The sequence below is a fragment of the Cheilinus undulatus genome, linkage group 10 (assembly GCF_018320785.1).
Source record: "Cheilinus undulatus linkage group 10, ASM1832078v1, whole genome shotgun sequence".
NCBI lineage: Eukaryota > Metazoa > Chordata > Actinopteri > Labriformes > Labridae > Cheilinus > Cheilinus undulatus.
The window spans coordinates 2,923,915-2,945,288 of record NC_054874.1 but is presented as its reverse complement, the minus strand read 5'-3'; the positions used below and the strand labels follow the sequence as shown (position 1 = coordinate 2,945,288).

The 21,374-nt window shown below is 40.4% G+C and overlaps 1 protein-coding gene and 1 long non-coding RNA gene across 3 annotated transcripts in view; one reads left to right on the top strand and one right to left on the bottom strand.

The window, feature by feature from the left end:
* LOC121516820 (sodium bicarbonate transporter-like protein 11) overlaps positions 1 to 12,958 on the bottom strand; it is a 57,949-nt gene extending 44,991 nt beyond the window's left edge. Inside the window, exon 1 of one of the 2 annotated variants that reach the window (XM_041798236.1) lies at positions 12,791 to 12,958. In XM_041798236.1, coding sequence (XP_041654170.1) covers positions 12,791 to 12,854 — 64 coding nt within the window. In that variant the 5' untranslated portion in view covers positions 12,855 to 12,958. Of the gene's footprint in view, positions 1 to 245; positions 382 to 12,790 lie in introns of those variants that run through there. The other variant, XM_041798237.1, reaches the window with a different exon arrangement.
* Positions 1 to 21,374, top strand: part of LOC121516823 — a 142,995-nt gene that overhangs the window by 41,186 nt on the left and 80,435 nt on the right. The window lies entirely within an intron of this gene.

Sequence of the window (21,374 nt, the reverse complement as noted above, 5' to 3'; positions counted from 1 at the left end):
AAACATCATTTTCTGTGATTTTCCAGCAACACAAAGACATAAAATCATTCCATTTCAATTAAAATCAGCCGACAGAGTTAGACTTAAAGATGCAAAGTGGACGTATACGCTACAACCAAAGTGTTCAACATGATTACCAGCTGCTCAGATCAGCTCTTAGAGACTTCCTCCACGTGTTTGACACAGTTGGCTCAAGTTGCACCATCAAAGACCTTCTCACCCCACTCCACCCCTGTGAAACTTACCAGATGGCACGAAGTGGAGGGTCTTTTTAGCTTCCATGATCTCCAGGGTTAGTTTGACTTTATAAAGGGGAGAAGCTTTCCAAAGGTCAACCCATCATCATTCTCTCTGCTCTCAGACACCCTGCACTCAGTGGAAAAGCTCCTCTCAAACACACACACACACACACACACACACACACGTGTGGAGGTGCAGCACCTTCCTGCACCTCCTCCAGCAGCACATGGGTTTGAGGGAGGAAGTGGGAGGGCAGAGAGAGAAAACGTGAGGGTGAGAGGGATGTTTGTTTCTGCTGGGTCCTTGTGCCTAAGTCACGGCAGCTTTACGTCTGTGAAGAAGTGAATACGGTCGTAGATTCCTCGCTTTTATTCTCTGTAACTTTGTGCTGTCACTCTTTATCATTTACCTTTGAAATGTGTTTGTGAATGAGGAAATGAGGGCAGAGATGCTGCTGAAATGTCTTTAAAACCATGTTGAATTAACGGCCATGACTTCGCCCCCTCTGCAGAGATCGGCCTCCGGGCCGACTGTCAGGTCAACAGGTCAAGTTCAGTGGCTCAGATTATTTTTGGTGACGCCAAGCAGACAGTAAGGAGCTGCTTGTAGCTCCGAAAGTGGCCCAGCTCTAGTTATGAAGACCTCTAAACATGTTAATGCTTTAAACCAGTGATACTCAACATGTGGCTCTTTTGTGATTATTTGTGGCTCTTTTATGTCTTCATTTTAAACATTATTCCCCCAGAAAACCTTAAAAAGGGGAAACTTTTTGCCATTTTCACCATTTTTGCCACTTTCCACCCATTTAAGCAATTTTTTTGCCATTAGACAACCCTATTTTCTCATTTTTTGCCACTTTTTGCCCATTTAAGTAACTTCTTTTTCCCCATTTTTGCCCTTCTTTTAACCATTTTTTGCAACTTTTCATCCAAATAGCTTCCTTTTCCAAATAAATACCACTTGTTTCCTGTCCCCAAATTTTTCTTTTCTTTTTTGCCCATTTTTGCCCTTTTCGCCATTTTTTGTCTCATTTTTTCCATCTAAGCTACTTTTTTTCATTGCATACCACTTGTTTCCAATTTTTTGCCCATTTTTTGCCAATCTTGACTGATTTTTGCCCATTTTATTCACTTTTCACTCATTTTTTTACATGTTCTTGCCACTTTTTAACCATTTTTGCCACCTGTAACTCATTTTTTGTCACTTCTCATCCATTTTTGCCCTTTTTCACCTTATTTTGCCACTGATTGCCCATTTAAGCTACCTTTAGCCATTAAATACCCCTTGTTCCTATTTTTGCAACTTCTTTTAACAATTTTTTGCAAGTTTTCATCCAAATAAGCTTTTATGTTTACAGTCCACGGTGTAAGTCTCATTTTTAACAGCCAAACCTCCTTTGACGAGTACAGCTCTGCTCAGCTCCGCCCATCTCTGCGGTTTACTTCTTGTTTTGTATCGAGGGCTCTGTTCAGTAACCCCCCCCCCCCCCAGGCATATTTATTAAATAGAAAAACTGGGATCCAAGGGTGCACATGTGCTCTGGTATGTGATCTAGTCCCCTTCACCCCCCAGTCCCTTTATTCAGCAGTCTTTAAATGAGAAATATGTTGGACAAATCTCACAACGACTATGTTCACATGCATGGCTGTGTTGGCAGCATCCTTGTTGGCACTTTGCTGGTTTGAGGCACAAGACTGCCACCAGTTGGCAACTAGAGGAACAACATGGACCAAGGTCAATACACATGAACGTGCTAATGAAGCTTATCATCGTAAGAAAAAGGGAACAATGATTTTAAAAAAGGCTCCATGGCAGGTTAGTTCCACTCTTCCCTTTATGCTCCTGCTGGTCTAAAGACCCACGTTTAGATTCACAGGGACACTTCAGTCAGTCTCAACATAGACTGTCACTATTTCACTCCTACACATCAGTCACCTCTCTGTAAAGCCGTCATAATTCATGCAACATCTAATACACTCTGGAGAGGACCACACACCCTCTGTTCTGTCAGGACAGCAGTGTGTGGAGCTGGGTGAGAAAAAAGGAAAAATGCTGAGGAAAATAGAGGAAACGTGGCTCTGACTTTGGGCGCTGAGAGAAAAGAAACTGTGCATCTTTCTCCAGTGATGAGATCTTTCACCAGCACAGCTGTAACCTGGCATGCCTGACACTGTTTTACACATTTCACATCCATCATAGGTCAGGAATGGCCGACGCTTGGGAAAATATTTTGGAGGGTATTTGCTCAAATGTTCTGCATGTCACATTCATTCCAAGCCAATCAGAACGTATGGGTGAGCACGTGCAGCCCTGGTTAGTTATAACATGAGCTCTACAGACAGCTGCTGTAATCGTTCACTATCAGTGGAGCCAGCTGGCGAATCAAACTCACGCAAAGCCGCTCAAGAGACGAGAAAAACACATCTCTTCTAACAAGAGAAGCATTAATAAAGAGAGTGTCACTACCTCTGGGCTAATCAGCTTTTTACAGGTTTGCAGTGAAAGTGAACCACCGCCTCAAATGATGCACAAACATTTCAGATTAACGGAGAAACAGGGCTGGAGGGCTTCTTAAAACTAATAGTATCAGTAAAAAAGACAGTGCTCTTCAGTGAAGGGAGTGGATAATCCAGTAAAAGTAGCAAAAAACAAAACATGGCACTTCTCTTTAAAAAGTTGGCATGTTCCTAAAATAGTGCATGACTAAAACCATTGTCTACAGCAGTGATACTCCACATGTGGCTCTTTAGGGATTATTTTGGCTCTTTTTTGTCTTAATTTAAAACATTATTCCCCAAAAAACCCTAGAAAGGGAAACTTTGACCTCAGAAATTAGTCACATTAACCAGTTTGTTTCCCAGGCTTTAATTGTCAAACTTAACTGTCCCATTTATCCTGTTTTTGCCACTTTTATCCCATTTTTTCCCTTTTTCACCATTCTGTCACAATCTTTCTCCCCATTAAGCCACCTTTGCAATTAAATACCACTTTTATTCTACCTTTTTGCCCATTTTTGACACTTCTTTTTGCCACTTGCCCCCAATTTTTTTGCACTTTTTGCCCATTTAAGCTGCCTGTTGCCATTGAATACCACTTGTTTCCTCTTTTTTTTTTTTTTTTTTTTTACCATTTTTACAACTTCTTTTAGCCACTTTATCCCATTTTTGCCCTTTTTACCATTTTTTGCCCATTTAAGCTGCCATTGAACACCCCTTTCTTCCTATTTTTTGACACTTCTTTTTGACACTTCCTCCATTGTTGCCACTTTTATCCCATTTTTGCCCTTTTTCACCATTCTTTCACCTTTCATCTTTCATCTTTCGCCCAATTAAGCTGTCTTTTGCCATTAAGTACTCCTTTTCACCCATTTTTGCCTGTGTTTGCAACTTCTTTTAGCCACTTTTATCCCATTTTTGCCCTTTTCCCCATTTTTTGCCCATTTAAGCTATCTTTTGCCATTAAATACCACTTGTTTCCAATTTTTTCCCCTATTTTGCCACTTTTGACTGCTTTTTGCCACATTTGGACCATTTTTGCCACCTACAACTTATCTTTATTGCTACTTCAAGCCATTTTTGCCACTTTTCACCACTTAGATTCCGGCTCTTGCAAAGCTATTTTTCAACAGTTTGGCTCTTTGGCTGAGTAAAAATGATCTACAGCACTTTTTTGGCTTCTAGCCTTCTTTAGGGAGTTACAGGTTGAAGATAATGGTTTTAATCATGCTCCAGTTTAAGAGCACGCCTTAAATAAAAGATTTTAACTTTAAAAACAGGTGCCTGATTTTTTTTTATTCACTGGATTTCAGATTAAAGCTTTGCAAGATAAATCTGCACAATATCAGGCTTGGAATCTGGCAAATCAATCATCTTTGCAAGGTTAGCACAGCTGTATAGTTCCTGTGAAAACCCAAAAACAAAAACAGCTGTAAATGAAATGTATTTGACCTAGCAGTCGTGCCTCGTGTATAACGGCGGCCAAAGTTCAAGTCCTGTGGCTTCTTTCCTGCACATCATCCGCCACTCTCTCTACCATGTCTCCAATTCCATCCTTAGTCTTCTGTCTCTAAATAAAGGCATTAAAAAATGCATCTTTAAAGAAGCTGTAACTGCAAAGTAGTGGAATTTTGAAATGCAGTAAAAATGGCAGATTAATAGCAGAAAATCTGAGCTTCAATGCAACTCAAATTTAGAATAACCTAACAGCCTTAATTCTAACATTTTCTGTCTGCAGAATGGTTACATTAACCAGATGGTCTTTCCCTTTAAACATGAGTCCTCAGTATGAATGAATATGAGTTTATAAAGCTAATGAGAGGATGTCAGTGTGGTATCTATTATTTATGTATGTTTTTCCATCAAGTTTCCCTCCAAAGAAATGCCGAGTTCGTCCCCGAGGCAAAAGCTCCTCTTTATTTCTCCTTCCTGAAACACAAGCAGGCGCAATAATAACTGTTTTTATCTGACAGAGATTAGGAGACAAACAGAGAAGAATGCTGATGTTCCAATCAGCAGATAAAAGCAGAAACTAGCACAGCCAGACTACAAGACCTTCTGCAGGAATACACAACTAAATGGATCTTATGAAGGACAATGGAAGAGTTTCTCCCTGTGGATTCTTCTAATGACTTTGTTTTTGCATGATGTCATTACCAAACTAAAACCTGCTTGTGTCCTTTATAAATGTTACAAGCATGTAAAACTTTACAGCCTCACTTTGATAATCATAAAAGTACACCTTGTTTCATACCGGGCAGATCCCAAAACTAAATCTCTAGAGAAGGCATCATGTAAGGCAGTGTTTCCCATCCATTTTTCCTTGGAGCCCCCCTACATGTACCTAAGTAAAGCAGAGCCCCCCCCCCCCAGGACACTGTTAAAGCCTAAAAAAGGCCTATGCATGCTTTTCTTATCAAAAGACCTTTGTATAAACTACTTTATCAAGGTTTTAGTCGATACTTGCAAATCTAATTTTGGCAGCCTCAGAGCAGACAAAGCCTCACGCCCCCCCAAACATCTTGCCCCTTTAGTGGAAAAGTCCAGACTGGTTGGAAAGACGTTGCTGGGGTTAACACCACTGACAGGCTGCATCTGATCAGAGTACAGGCTCTGAACTCCCCAGTTGGCCACAAGAGGGCAGCACAGACTAATGTTTAACTGATGAAGATCAGGAGTCACCAACTTTATTTTCATGTTCCTTTGCAAAATCAAACACAGCCCATCTTTATGCCACAATGTTACACTTTTATATGATATACTTTAAATTCTCACACCTGGCATGAATATCTGGACCAGAACAACTTTAAAAACTTTCATATCATCACATGAGCCGACAAGAGAAGTGATGGACAGAAAAGCCTAAGCCGGTATCATTTTCACAAATTAGCATAGTGATTCTCAACATGGGGCTTGGGACCCCCTTGAGAGTCACGGGACGCTGAGAGGGGGTCGGCAGATGCCTACCTAAAAAACAGAATATATTTGAATCATTTCAAATGGTATATTTAAACTATTTTTCATTTTAAAAAATATATGCTTGAATTTACTTAAATATGACATCAAAGCATGGCATTTGGTGAGATTTACACTCAAATCAAAGTAAAGTCAGCCTATCACCGTGCTTGAATGTACATGGCTATGCTTCCCTCAGCTTTAAGTTCAGTCAGGGTCTCTGGTCCATGGCACATTTATTTTGGAGTTTGCGAGCTGAAAAGTCTGAGAATCTCTGTATGAGAGGAGCACGGCATGTTTAGCTCTGAAAGCTTCGTCGGCTTCTGCAGTCTCAAGTTTATTTTCCAATGTTTGCACTGTCAGCCTTCGTCTCTGCTGGGTGACTTTGCTATCAGACATCAGGACTCTAATCTAGCCGACACGTGCTTCAGTAAACAGTAACTGTCACATCTCTGCAGAAAACCTCCATGAGCCTCGACCTAACAGGTCTTCATCAGGACTTAAAGGATTTGGCCGTCATAATAAAAGTTTTTAAAGTATTTCCATCCTATGTTTCTGTATTTTTCATCTTTGGAGGGCCTGGTTTCCTTTTTGTATGAATTAATCTTACTTTCATCCATTTTTTCTAATGAAAGATCTATTTTTTTGAGAGTCTTAGTCGAGTCTTCCTCATAGAAAAAAGGTATCAAACATTTTTGTGGTAGTTTTAGTCGACGAAATTGATACTGCATGACGCAGTGGCCAAGACAGACACACTATGTTTATTAAAGCCCTGTAAACACTGAATGACTACATGAACTGCTGCAGGAAGCTGCCGTTCTGTTGGTGTATCTCATTTATGTTTAGTGCTTCCTACCTGTGATAGGCCATGATTATACTCTGCTGCTGTGAGCTTTGAGGGAGGCAGAAGATGCATAGGAGGCGCCTGGAGGAGGTTTTTAAGGCTGGAAACCTTAAATATGGGGGAGATCATGGATATTACGGCAGAAAGTCTTTTTGCCAAGGTTCAAGATCTTGAAAAGTGCAGGGATATAGTCCTATGTTCACAAACAGATGGATCAATGCTTTATTGAAGGGGACAGATTATGCAAAAATCACTTTTTCAGGCTTTTCTAACATTAATATGTGCCCCTGGCATGTCCACAGTCCCCTCAAGTACCAGAAAAATCCATTCCCTTTCCCCCTTTCTACACCTTTCAGAAAATGTGTGCTGAAAAAAGCCGTTCTCAGGTTTTACCCCAAGTGACCTCACCAGGGGCATAAGCACCCGCCCCCAGGTTTGGTTGGCCCTCCCCCACTCGTGGGAAAGTTCCGTCCTCCTCTACTGATCCTCTCAGTCACCATCTGAGATGCTGGATAGCTCAGTGGGTTATCCTGCTGACTACGGTCTGGGAGATTCCCAGTCAGGTCCTAAACTTTGGATAAAAATGTCTGTAACATCAGGAGTGCTGCATCCATTTCCTGAGAGGGGTGTGGTCAGGGGCGGAGTCAGACAGCTAATTACCATTTAAAGCCACAGACACAGAAACAGCTCGTTCTGAGCAGAGGTTTTTAGACATGCAAAAATCCAATATTGGAGTGTTTTTTCAGGGACAAACTTCACAGGCATGTTTCGGGGACCTCTGAGGCCGATATAAACTTATCTTAAAAGGGTAAAATATGTCTCTTTTAACACCAGAGGAAATGTAAGCTCAAGAGGTCAGTGCAGTTTGACACCCATAACACATGAAAGTTCACCAGTCAAGACAATATCAGCACCTCTATTCCAGAATAATTCACCCTGGGTGGCTTTATCCCAGTCCCAGTGAAAACACACCCAGAGAAGTGGAACAACTTCCTTCTTCTTCCTCCACATTAATGAAGTAGTAAGCATCTACGACAATTTTAACCACTTCATGCTATTTAGCTACAAGTGCGAGTTGAGCACCGAGTTGCTGTTGGCACCTTCATGCACCTTGTTTCAAAATAAAGACAAGGTGGGCACTGCTTGTAGAGCATGGCAAATTTTGCAGGATGACTTCCAGGTAAATGCAGCACAGATGCAGCACATACCCTCTGATTGCTGCTGTACTCGATGGGTATTAAAGAGAGAGAGTCACACGGCCTTTACCACATCCTTCCTGCATGAAGCATGACTTTTTTAGTGCATATGATAAACGCTGGTGTGCCGTGTTGGGGATTGCACGTTACAAAGTAATCCATGAGTACTCAGATTACTATTTGTGTGTCACAAGTAACTCAATGCGGGGGTTCTAGAGTTCAAGTAATCCATTAGTAGTTCTATTTTCATAAAAGTAATCTGTTACTGAAATGAAAATCCCAACTTTCCTTGCTCTGTGGCCTCAAAAAGAGAGAAAAGAAAAGAGAAGCTCCTCGAAGGACCTGCACTGTTTGTCCTTCTTTCTGTCCGTATGCACATTGGCACACAGTGGCGTGCAAGCAGAAGGTAAACACTGTGCCGGTGCACGTGATACACTGTGGAATTATCTATTATCATTACGTTGGATTTTTGGACAAAAGTGAAAAGATCAGCATCATGGTGACACATAAGTGTAAAAGCTCCAGTTTTGTTTTCCTAGAATCAGCTGTGCAGCCGTTCCAAATATGCACGGTCACGCACAGGGTTTGTGTGATTCTGTTTGCCTCTGCTCTGTTAGTTAGATTGTGAGCGTGTAAAAGAGCTGTAAAGGCTTTAACCTCTGTTAGTGGTGTTTTCAGGCTGCAGAGGTACAGATTACGGGCTGTAACTTAGGCTGGTAAATGACGGTAGTCGACAGGTTTGTTTGGCGCCAGGCTCCAACTTCATCACTCCTTGCAGATTTATTTTACATGCAGAACTTGAGGAGTGATGAGATAACATCTTAAACCCCCTGTCAGAGCCTGTAGGTGGATGCTGGGGTGGAGGAGGGTTGAAAGATTACAGTCCTGATTTAGAGCTAGGGGTGGGTCGTCCACATCATGTATCATTTTTACAATTATTACCTCCACCAAGGAGGTAATGTGATTGGCAGGGTTTGTTAGTTTGTTTATTAGTTTGTTAGCAACATAACTCAAAAAGTCATGGACGGATTTTCATGAAATTTTCAGGAAATATCAGAAATGGCATGAGGATGAACTGATTAGATTTTGGGACCGATCCAGATCACCATCTGGATCCAGGAATTTTTTAAAGGATTCTGTACTATTGGGAGACAGGGCTAAATGTGGAGGTCTGCGCTGTTACCACTTTACACCAGGAGATGGCGGACATGAGTAACTTCAATCCCATTTTGGGTGTGTTTCTATTCAAAGTTTTGGAGTTTATAGAGTTTGAAAGACACACGCCCAGTCCAGAAGACGAGTCGGAGCGTAACAGAGAGAAAGACAGCGAATTGTAGCGAGAATACTCACAATGCTGGGAGGAATAGAGGAATATTCACCCTCTGGCATGACTTCTAGTCGTAGCCAAGCAAATGCTTTGCCTCACCGCGTGTCCACCCCAGCGGGTAGGGAGTAATCGATGAATGCCGTGGTGGGGGGCACATGGGGATAGATCCCAAAATTTTTTTAAAGGATTCTTCACTATTGGGAGATGGAGCTAATCGCAGAGGTCTGCACTCTACAAAGTGCTTTTCTAGTTTTGAAAGCAGTTGTGTGAAAACTGCAGGTTTTTAATGTTTGTTCTACATTTTATTTGTATGTTTTGAGATTTTCACACTTTAAAGCTAACATTCTCTGCATTTTCCTCGAAACCAAGCAGGAACAGTCATGATAGCATTTATGGATTATTAACTGATTGCAATCACAAATAGAAATATTGTGCAATGCAATTGCAAATGCACATTATGGCTAAATCATGCAGCACTAGCAAATGTACTGCCTAGTGACCCTCCAGTCTCATTCATCCTCTATGTACTGAGTCACTTCACATGTTTATCCAGCCTTGGAATATGATGGATCTTCTGTTTTATGACTCAGTCGTCCTGAGGTGGTAAATGTGTCCTTTAAACATGATGAGATTGTGATGTGAGGATCAACATACTTGTTGTGCAAGACAGACTTCCTCATTTCAAGGCCAGCAGACAATAAAAGCGTTATATTATTTAATCCTCTCCTTTAAAATCATTACAAAAACTCAGGCTGTCTTAGTTAAAAGCACACACTGCTTTCAGAGACTTTCCTCTCACGCATAAACACATTTGCATGCAAAAATGCCGTTTACCTGGACTTTCATCACTGGCATAACATGGAGTCAAACAGTGACTAAGGAAGGCACCAGGAAAGCAATGAAATGCTGCATTAATACACTAATGTTCTGTGGTCAAGGAGTTCGTACAAAACTGAGTTTTGCTTTGTGAAACATTAATCAAATTCAGCGAATGCCTCAGGGAAACACATTCACGCACAAAAACACCTGAAGGGCCAATATTATGCACAAAACACCAGCATGAAGAACACCGTTTGTTACAAAGCAGCAAATAAAATCCATCAAATGATGAAAGACTGCATTTAAATCCATACAAAGGCCTCTGATCAGTGTTTCTGACAATACCTGAGCTATAAATGTGTAACACAGTACTCAGCAAAGTATGCAATGATCTATTCTGGAGTCAAACATTAAATATGAGCTATTGTGGTTGCACACTGAGCCATTATTGTTCCTGCTCTGTCTCCAGTAAAACTTCATCTGCTATTTCAGAATGTTAAAGTTGCTTTTTCTACACGTCCAACTGGTATTTTCACAATGAGTAAGATAGCTATACCTCTGCATTACATAAAGGTGTTTGCATTCATCATACAAAACAAAAACATTAAGCAGACGATGCTTTTCTATGCAGATTCCACTCATTTTTGAGTTTAGGGATGCACGATGTTATCAGCCTGATATCAGTATTGGCAGATAAAATTTTTGCAGATATTTACATCTGGTATTTGGCTGTAAAATTAGGCCACATATACGGATAGATAAGTGGAGTTTTAGGCTGGACCACAGACTTGTATCAGTTGAGATCTTTCATCCTCATTCTTTAAACTTAAAGCAGTGTTACTCAACCCTGCTCAACCAAAGAGCCAAATTGTTGAAAAATACCTTTGCAAGATCCACAATCTAGTGGTGAAAATGGGTGAAAGTGGCAATATAAGTAAGTTACAGCTGGCAAAATAGGTGAAAAGGCTGCAAAAAAGTAGCCAAAAAGGTGAACAGGAGCAAAATAGGCAGAAAATGGAAAAAAAATGGTTGAAAAGTGACAAAAATGTGGAGGAAAATGTGGCAGAAATGGGTGAGACATGACCAAAAAAAGACTTACAGGTGGCAATAATGGTTAAAAACAAAGAAGCTGCAAAAAAATTGGCAAAAAATGAGTGAAAAAAGACTAAAATTGGCAAAAAGCAGCAAAAAGGTGGGGGAAACAGGAAAAAGTGACATGTAATGGCAAGAGGCACCTTCAATGTCTTGGTCAAAGAGCTTTTAATGTTTTTGCTCCATTGTCTTGGTCGGAGTTACAATGTCATCTTAAACTTGAGCGTTGTGTTAGTTTAGGAGATTTCAAAGCTAGAATTAGGGAACATTTGACCAGTGTGTGCACATGTTTTTCTGCTGAAAGCTGCTGATTTGTTGATTGATGTAACCTAATTTCTATGTCCTGTTCTAATGTCATATATGTGAAACTTATCACGCTGCTGTCTTGGCCAGGACTCCCTTGTAAAAGAGATTTTTGTGTCTCAGTGGGAATAAATCCTGGTTAAATAAAGGTTAAAAATATATTATAAATTCATAAATACACAGGACAAAAAAGGGAAAAAATGCAATTTGTGAAAAGGAGGATAAAAGAGGCAAAAAGGGTTAAAAAAATTGCAAATAAGTGCAATGGAAGTATACTGCCAAATAATAAAGGCTAACAATTCAGTTTGAAAATTATGGCCTGCTGTATAAGTGTGGGAAACAAACTGCAAAGGATAATTCTGAGGTCAAAGTTTCCCTTTTTATGTTTTTTCCACCCAAGGGAATAATATTTCAAGTTTAGACATAAAAAAGCCACAAATCCTCACCAAAGAGCCACATGTGGCTCTAGAGCCATGCGTTCAGTATCACTGCTTTAAAGTGTGTTTTAAGAATAAAAGTTTCGTTTTTCCTCCTTCATCCTGGTTTTAAAGGACTGAATTTTTAGTCATGTAAAACATATTCAAATATCGGTATCGGCTAAAATGAATCTGTAAATATCGTATATCAGCAAAAATACAATATTGTGCATCCTTATTGGATTTTATAGTTTCTATCTGAAATTATCTGCAGCCCAGGGGTGTAGCTAGGGATTTTGGGCCCCCACAAAGAATATTACGAATGACCCCCACCCCCCCAACTGGCTAGCCAAGCAACAAATGTTGTTTTATTTTTTTTACACATATATATATGCAGGTTTATGTATTTTTGAAGCATAATTCCCCCATTTATGAGCAATATTTTTACTATGGTTAAATTAAATTTACCTGCATTATTTCGCAGCGCTGGGCTATACCATTTTGACATTTTTAAGGGAGTATTTGAGGCCCCCCAGTATTTATTTTACTCCATTTGATACCTATTTCAGTCTGTTGACCCATTCATTTTGTTGCTTTTGGTTCAATAATGATACTAATTACTAAGAAAAAAATAGAGAAACACACTTTTCATTGCAGGCTCCTCAGAGGCCTCTCTCTATTGTGGGTAATCAGTACCCTTTTCTCCCCTGTGCTAAGCCCCTGCTGCAGCCTATCATGCACATTGACCTTTGTCCATGAAGGTCATCACATCTGCAACCAGCAGCTTTCTCTGCAGCTCACGACAAACAAGCATGAAGAAAATGTAAAAAAAAATAGCATATTAAAGAGAACAGGGGCACGATTTTGCACAAAAATGTCAAACTATATTTGGTTTTTTAACTCAATAAAAAAACAGGTGAAGTTTTAGTGTATTTCTCCTTGCAAGCTTGGTAGTATTTGGTGCTTATCTGAGCTGGTGCACAATGATAATAAAAGCTGTTTTGGAATCTTTAATGTAGGATATTACTCTCTGATTTTATATATAAAGAAAAAACACAACTCCCACATTGTGCTTTGCTGATTTTCTCTATTTTAGCACTTACCTTCAGCAGCAAACCGATTCACTGTGACTTCTGACATGTCCTCTTCTTCCTTTTTGGTTCTCATCTGGTTTAGCCTCTTGTCATGCAGAGGAAATATTCTATATCTTGAGTGTGATACTCAGTAACTCTTCTCAGAGCTCAGAGTGGATACTGTGGTTCCTGCTGGAGAGCTGCAGCATGAGTGCTCCTCATGCAGGCAGCTCCACAGGTAGATGGGAACGAGCGACCGCAAATGAATAACACCTTAATGTCCTCTCTGCCAATCACAGCAAGGCTGACTTTATGTGCAATAGTTAATGTGGAAAGTGAGGGTGGGCTTTGGGGTGAGAGCTGGGGGAAGAAGGTGTGAGGAAACTACTCTTAACCCCTGCTGGGACTCTTTCGTATTGTAATGTTGGCTGTCCTGGGAGACGTTTGCCGCGTCACTGTTATGCTAAAACCATGAATGCAACCAGATCGTCTGCTGGCCAAGTTCTTACCTGCCTGATTCACTGCAGTATTCATGATATTCAGAAGGCTCAGTCCAAGGACCTCTAGAGTGGCACAGGACTACTGTTCTCAAACTAAATGGGAGTTCCTGACTCTTGATTGCAGTTTTGCTCTGATTTTTATGACTTTTGCAGTAACAGGACACAACCTGCAGTTTGTGCAGTATGTTTGTGCATGCAGACTGTTGCTCCAAATGTTGCACAAGCAGTCCCTGTGAAGTCAGTCAGCCAAGAGAAGAATGCATGCTTGCACAGCTAGATACCACAGCCTGCAGCACATGAATCACTGCATATGAACTGCAATTAAAATTCCATTTAAAAGTAACAGTGCTGAGAAAAAGATATCTGTCCCCTTCTTGATTTCTTTTGTATATTTGTTACACTAAAATATTTCTAGATCAGCAGATTTGAATATTAGACAGTTATAATCTGAGTAAATATGAGCAAAATTATTTAAATTATGATTTCATTTATTAAGGGAGAAAAGCCATCCAAGCCTACCTGGCCCGATGCAAAAGGCATTGCCCCCTAAACCTAATAACTGGACTTGCTGGTCTGTTTGGGATCATTGTCCTGCTCCATAACCCAAGTGTGCTCGAGCTTGAGGTCATGAACTGATGGCCGGACATTCTCCTTCAGGATTTTCTGCTAGAGAGCAAAATTCAGTCCAGACCACCACACTACCACCGCCATGTTTAACTGTTGGTCTGATGTTCTTCTGATAAATGCTGTGTTAGTTTTACTCCAATGGACTGGGACGCATACCTTCCAAAACTTCTGTCTGGTCAGCCCACAGAATATTTTCAATCAATTTTCCCAGAAGTCTTGGGGATCATCGGGATGTTTTTGGTCAAATGTGAGACGAGCCTTTGTGATCTTCTTGGTCAGCAGTGGTTTTGGCCTTGGAACTCTCCCATGATGCCATTGTTGCCAAGTCTCTTTCTTATTGTTGAATCATGAACTTTGACTTTAACTGAGGCAGTGAGGCCTGCAGGTCTTTAGATGTTCTGGGTTCTTTTGGGACCTCCTGAATGAGTCGTCCATGCGCTCTTGGAGTCTTGTTGGTCAGCTGACCACTCCTGGGAAGGTTCACCACTGTTTAAAGTTTTCTCCATTTGTGGATTATGGCTCTCACCATGGTTCACTGGACTCCCAAAGTCTTAGAAATGCCTTTGTAGCCCTTTCCAAACTGATAGATAACAATGACTTTGTTTCTTGTCTGTTCTTGAATTTCTTTAGATGGCTCCATGATGTGTCTGAGATCTTTTAGCCTACTTCACCTTGTCTGACAGGTTCTATTTAAGAGATTTCTGGACTCAACAGGTTTGGCAGTAATCAGGCCTTGGTGTAGCGAGTGAAATTGATCTTAGCTTTCCAAAAAAAATGTGAATAATCACAATTAATGCATGATCTAACAAGGGGGGCAAGGACTTTTTTTTACATAGGGCCAGGTAGGTTTGGATTGCTTTTCCCTTAATAAATGAAATTATTATTTAAAAACTGATGTTTGTATTTACTCAGGTTATCTTTGTCTAATGTTAAAATATGTTTGAAGATCTGAAACATTTAAGTTTAAAAATGCAACAAAAACAAGAATCAGGAAGGGGGAAATATTTTATCCACAGCCCTGTATGGCAGCAGACATGATTAGAGAAATAAATCAAAATAAATCAAAGTTTAATTGATGAATGCCTACAGTGACTTACAGTGAACATATAAACACAGTAAAACTCACTCAGCCTTACAAACAGGAAATACACACCTCTGCAGGTGCTGCTCATTTGTTTTGATCATTTCATGGGAGGAAACCTCGTGAATGTATAACTACATTTTCATCCTGGAACAGTCACACACAGATTAACTTTTCAGGGATCTGTTTTTTGTTGGCAGATTATCAGCACAGTTAAGTGTGTTTTAGAGAAAGTTGTGCAATAATGTAAGCTACATATATATACATACATACACACAAACACACATAAGGGCTGTTAACATTAACGCATTAACGCGTAAATGCTTGTGATTAATCTTGAAACCTCAACGCGTTAAAAAAATAATAATCCAATTTTATCATATGACTAAGTTTGACCACAGCTTCCTCCCGTCCCATCTTTGCTAACGTTAGCGAAGACACTAACAATAACACAGGCAGCTATAACAGCTTCAACTCTTCTGGGAAAGCTTTCCACAAGGTTTAGGAGTGTGTTTATGGGAATTTTAACCATTCTACCAGTAAAGCATTTGGAAGGTCACACACTGATGTTGGACGAGAAGACCTGGCTCTCAGTCTCCGCTCTAATTCATCCCAAAGGTGTTCTATGGGGTTGAGGTCAGGACTCTGTGCAGGCCAGTCAAGTTCATCCACACCAAACTCTCTCATCCATGTCTTTATGGACCTGTCTTTGTGCACTGGTGCACAGTCATGTTGGGACAGGAAGGGGCCATCCCCAAACTGTTCCCACAAAGTTGGGAGCATGGAATTGTCCAAAATCTCTTGGTATGCTGAAGCATTCAGAGTTCCTTTCACTGGAACTAAGGGGCCAAGCCCAGCTCCTGAAAAACAAGCCCACACCATAATCCCCCCTCCTCCAAGCTTCACACTTGGCACAATGCAGTCAGACAAGTACCATTCTCCTGGCAACCGCCAAACCCAGACTGGTCCATCAGATTGCCAGATGGAGAAGTGTGATTCGTCACTGCAGAGAAGGCGTCTCCACTGCTCTACAGTCCAGTGGCGGCGTGCTTTACACCACTGCATTCAATGCTTTGCATTGCACTTGGTGATGTATGGCTTGGATGCAGCTGCTCGCCCACGGAAACCCATTCCATGAAGCTCTCTACCACTGTTCTTGAGCTAATCTGAAGGCCACATGAAGTTTGGAGGTCTGTAGCCACTGACTCTGCAGAAAGTTGGTGACCTCTATGTGGACTATGCACCTCAGTATCTGCTGACCCTGCTACGGGTTTTGTAAAAACAGTCTGCATGTCTAGATGCTTGATTTTATACACCTGAGGCCATGGAAGTGATTGGAACACCTGATTTCAATTATTATTATGAAATAATCATGGAACGTTACGAGACGGAGATGTTTTAAAGTTAAATGCAAAGCCGGAACTACACTCCAGACATGGCTGCTGCACTGTGTCACTCCGCCCAGTGGTTCACTCAAGAAATAGTTCTTAGTATTTGCTTCATGTGTCGTAATGTTACATAATTATACGTTATTATTTCATAGCGTGGTGAATGTGGAGGTCACAACTTGTCCACGAGAGCGTTTTGGAGTTGTTGGATTCTGTATTTGATGAGTTTGATCATAGCAGCTGGTATATTGGTCCCCCCAGATCTAAAAACAGCTTGCACCGACAACTAAAGGAAACAAACCTATAACTAAGACTATAGGGATTATGGCAATAGGCGAATTTGCCAAAATGTTGAAGTATCCCTTTGATGTGCATTGTCCCTTATTGTCACCGAAGAAAAATTAATGAGTAAATCCAATCAGATTTCACCTCTGTGTTGTCTCCAGGCTGTGACAGTCTGCCTGGGCCTGCAGGACCCTCTTTGGATGCAGTAAACAGTACTGTTGATTTTCTTTTTTATTTTGGACCAATCAGATTCTGAGTTTGACACACTAGATCTATATGAGGCATCACCTCTGTGTTGCATACAAAGAAATATGTTTATTAAGATGAGCTTGTTTATTGCAGCATGAGACAAATAGTTCTTACTGGTGATCCCGTCTGCAGAGATGCACACTTAGACGCTGCAGACCAAAGTCAACAGGTCGTGTTCAAGTAACATTGCATAGGAATTACTGCGAATCAAAGCCCATGAAGCCATCTGTATCAGAGCAGAACAGACTGCATGTATACTGAACTCAGAGTTAGCCCTCCTGAATAAATCTTTAGCTCTGATCTTTCCTGGTCATATATTTCATAATGAGGGTTCTTATTATCATTTCACAAGCCGACTGCATTGTGCCAGTTCATTTCAACTCCCACAGATAGATTTATTAAACTGTATACAAGTGAATGTAAACTCATTTGGTTGAACTTCTGTTCACAGAGTAAAGGAGGGAAACTTTATCTAACAATACACAGACTGATATCTGGGGTTGTTCAGTAAATCAGCTGGATGAGGTGTCAGCTGATTAAATAAGACGAAGATGAAGGTATGCACCAAGAAAGTGCTGTGGTTCACACTCTGAAGCAGAAGCTGGGGAAATGGAGTCAGAGCGAGACTTGTCAGGGTGTGAAATTCAAAATTAAAACTCAAGGGTGCACAAAAGAAAAGAAAAGGAAGAAGTAACTTTACAGTCATGAGGACAGGAGAGGAGTTTGTTGTAGCTGTTACCTGAACACATGGGATCTTCAAGAAAAGTTTGTTTAGGGGGAAAGTTGGTGAAGTTAAATCTGTGTGGATGACAAGCGGAGGAGCAGTGATCAGGGTCATATGCAGAGTTTCACTGCTGCAGTTTGGGGGCATAATATCCCCACAATAGTTTAAGGAGCAGATTCACTGCTAACAGGAGCAGATCACTGTTTTTTAAAAAAAATGTTCATGGGAAAAAGTTTCGAAAGGAGCGCTGTCTTTAATGTGCAGACTTCATTTGAATTTTCTGAGCTGTAGCTGTCATCCAGCTGATTCACCATGTGACAGACGTGCCTGTTTTTAGCTTTTAATAAGAGCGGTGAGACTGTGAGTGAAAATGACAAAAAGGAATATGTTAACAAGCTGTGGGCTCATGCTAAAATAACATGCTGAAAATTGACTGCTAAATTACACTTTAAAAACTTTACCGTCATTTCAGAAATCTCATCTTCTCTTCTCTGAACATTTTCCCCCTTCAACTGTGGTTCAGCTGCCGCCGCTCACAGCATCTACCAAAGATTGCGTATCATTTTTGGCGTTTCTGGTGTGGATGTTTTCCAGTGTTTCAGAGGAGGAAGACAGGATTGTGTTTGTAAAACACGCTCCACTAATTCTTGGACGTGTCCCTGCTTGCTATTTTTGATATGGTTTCAATCACAGTCTAATAGACAACATCAGAAGATTATCCACAGAAAACACCATTAAAAATGTAAAGCACTCTAAGGGTGTGCTTTGCATTTTTACCTGTCTTGGATAGGCAACTGCCAGACCTGCTGAATCCAGAATCCCTTCAATAGAACCTGCCTGACAAAGTAAAGTAAGATAAAAGATCTCAGAAAGCAACACATCAGTTCAAGAACAGATGAGAAACAGACCAAGTCTGAAAGGGTTACAAAGACATTTCTAAGGCTTTGAGACTCCAGCCAACCACAGCGAGAGCCATTATCCACAAATGGAGAAAACGTGGAACAGTGGTGAACCTTCCCAGGAGTGGCCGGCCTACCAACAGGACTCCAAGGGTGCATGGATGACTCATTCAACGGGTCCCAAAAGGCCAGATTCTGTGGTCTGACCAGAGGTCGCGTTAACCGAATATTCTCCGTCACTGACAGATTTTTTTGAAGGATGATGGAGAATTTTGAAGGCTGTCCGTCATTTTGAGGGGCTGAAATGATGAGGATGAGCCTGCATTTCAGCGCACACACACAGACGGATGCATACACCTTTTCCGTTTTGCACACATGAACTATCAAGGAGGTTATTTAAGCTATTAAAAATCTTGTACCTAGTGGGTTGACCTCACTTTAAACACCAAAGTTTGCTCTTTTATCGTGTGGATATCAACCATGAAAATATTACAAAGAGAAGGGTGAATGATGATGAGCGCCTGTTGCTTTATTCTCTCTTGCTCGCTCACCCCCGCCCAACAGCAGCATGCTTGGGTTAGATTAAGGCTGATCTACAGTATGTGAGCATACAGGGTGTAGAGTTCCTGCAGCCAACAGTTAACACCTTTAATCCACCAGCTTTGTTTCTCTATCCGCCACGGGCCGCATCCATGTGAGTCTCAGCTTCCTGCATCATAATGAACAGATTGGGTACAAACTGTGCCCATCTGCAGCTAAACAAAACATGATCTTTGGACTTTTTGGGTTAATTTGTGTAATTTAGTAACTTACGGGTCTTGAATTCAACGTGACTACTGTGCAGTTTATAGACTTATAATGACAGTGCAGCATTCTAATTGCTTCCCTTTACCCCCGAATCCTGAGGTGACGCACTGATCGAGCTCTTCCTCGTGTTTTGTCCTTTTTTTCAGAGCAAGGACTGGGGAATAGTAGTTAAGAAGTAAAGCCTGAAAAGTGACCAGTGATTCAAGTTTCTGTGCAAAACTTGAAAAAACTAACAGACAACAAAGTGAAATTATGTCAAGGTCTAAATTGTATCACTAAAGTCCAGGTCTGGCTTTTATTGTTCCTTTTCTTCACCTTGTTCCTTGTAAAAGTTCACCCATATACTTTAAAGGAGGTTTATGAGCATTTGGTGACCTACACCTTTAAATGTAGGTCTCTGGATGTTTACATGTGAATTTATTGTCTTGTCTCCTATTTTCGTCTAATTTTACTAAATGTACTGCTTTTTAACATACTTCCACATTATATATTTTGTGCAGTAGGACATAAATATAAATATAAGGCTGTACTACAGTGTGCTTTCAAAAAGGTTTTAACTAGCCAACAGGCTACAGTGAGTCATGTTCATCAGCTTTGTATTGAAAACTGTCAGTTTAAGCACTTAAAAATGAAATAATGATTTTTCAATGGATATGAAGTGCTGTCAGATAATCCTGGCAGAGTGAAATCTATGTAAACATTTCATTTAAAAGGTAAGAAGGCATGATTATGTTGAAAGAATGGGTTATGAACATGAGAACAAACATTTGAATGGTAAAAGAGTTAGCTTAGCCTAGCTAAATATTAATCAAAACATGCTACAGACAGCAGCTGTCAGACGCCCCTTTGCAGACCGCTACTGAAAGAAGTGACGTAGTTCGCTGGTACAGCATGTTTCACGTTTTTAAAGTAGTTACAAGAACCCTGGCTCTGTTAGCTTAAACTGCATAGAAAGGCTAACATACTTACGGTAGCTACCTAGTTAACATTATTAGGAAAGCAAATATAGGAACGTTAGTTTTAGCTTTAGCAACTAAAGCTTTGGCAAACCGCTAGCCTAAGCTAATGGAGCTACATGGGTAAAGTAGCTACATTAGCCTTAGCAATGTTAGCTTTATCTATGTAAGGTAATGTAGCATCATCAGATTTAGCTACATAGGGTACATAAGGTAACATAGCTATCTTAGCTTCAGCTTAGTGACGCAACAGCTTTTTCTTAGCTTAAGTTAAATAAGGTAACAAACCTTTATTAGCTTTAGCTTTCTTAACTTTGTCTACATGATTTACATAGCTTTGTTAGCTTTAGCCAGGGAAAGTAACTAAGCTTTATTAGCTTTAATCACATAGGGTAACTTAGCTTTGTTAGCTTTCATTACCAAGGTTGCATATCTTTGTTAGCTTACACTATGTAGGGTAATGTAGCTCTGTTGACCTTAGCTTAATAAGTTAACATAACTTTGTTAGCTCTAGCTGCATAAGGTAATGTAGCTTTCTTAGCTTTAGCTTTGTAAGCTGCGTTGGTGTTTTCATGGAGCACATACTTTTTTCTGTAAGCTTTGGTTGGCTTTATTAAACATTTCTAAATCATGCTTTGCAGGTCAGGATTTAAAAGTCTAACTTTGGTGTCTGACAGCGATGGTCTGCAGAGCAGGCATCTGAGAGAGGTGGTCTGCAGTCAGACTGTCTTGGAATAATCCAGAATGACAACAGTTTTGAATGCAACTAGGGGAAAATCGAAATATGATTTTAAAGAGGATGCATAAATCTTGATTTACTACAGAAATTCTAAATTTAATCACAATTTAAACATTTTTGATTTTCTTTCTTCAAAACGTTGGTACTTCCAGCACTGTTGAATGTTAATATAACCAGTGTTATATTTTTAAAGCACATGGTATTGAAAACGCAGAAAGGTCTTAAAAATTTTGTCTACCTTGGTTACAACACAGCTCTTTTAACCTGAGATAATTCTGGTGGCTTCATTAAAAGCAGACTTTCCCCTGTAAGAGCTTTGAGGGAAGCTCAGGTGCTGCGGGACATTTTGTTGCAGTTTG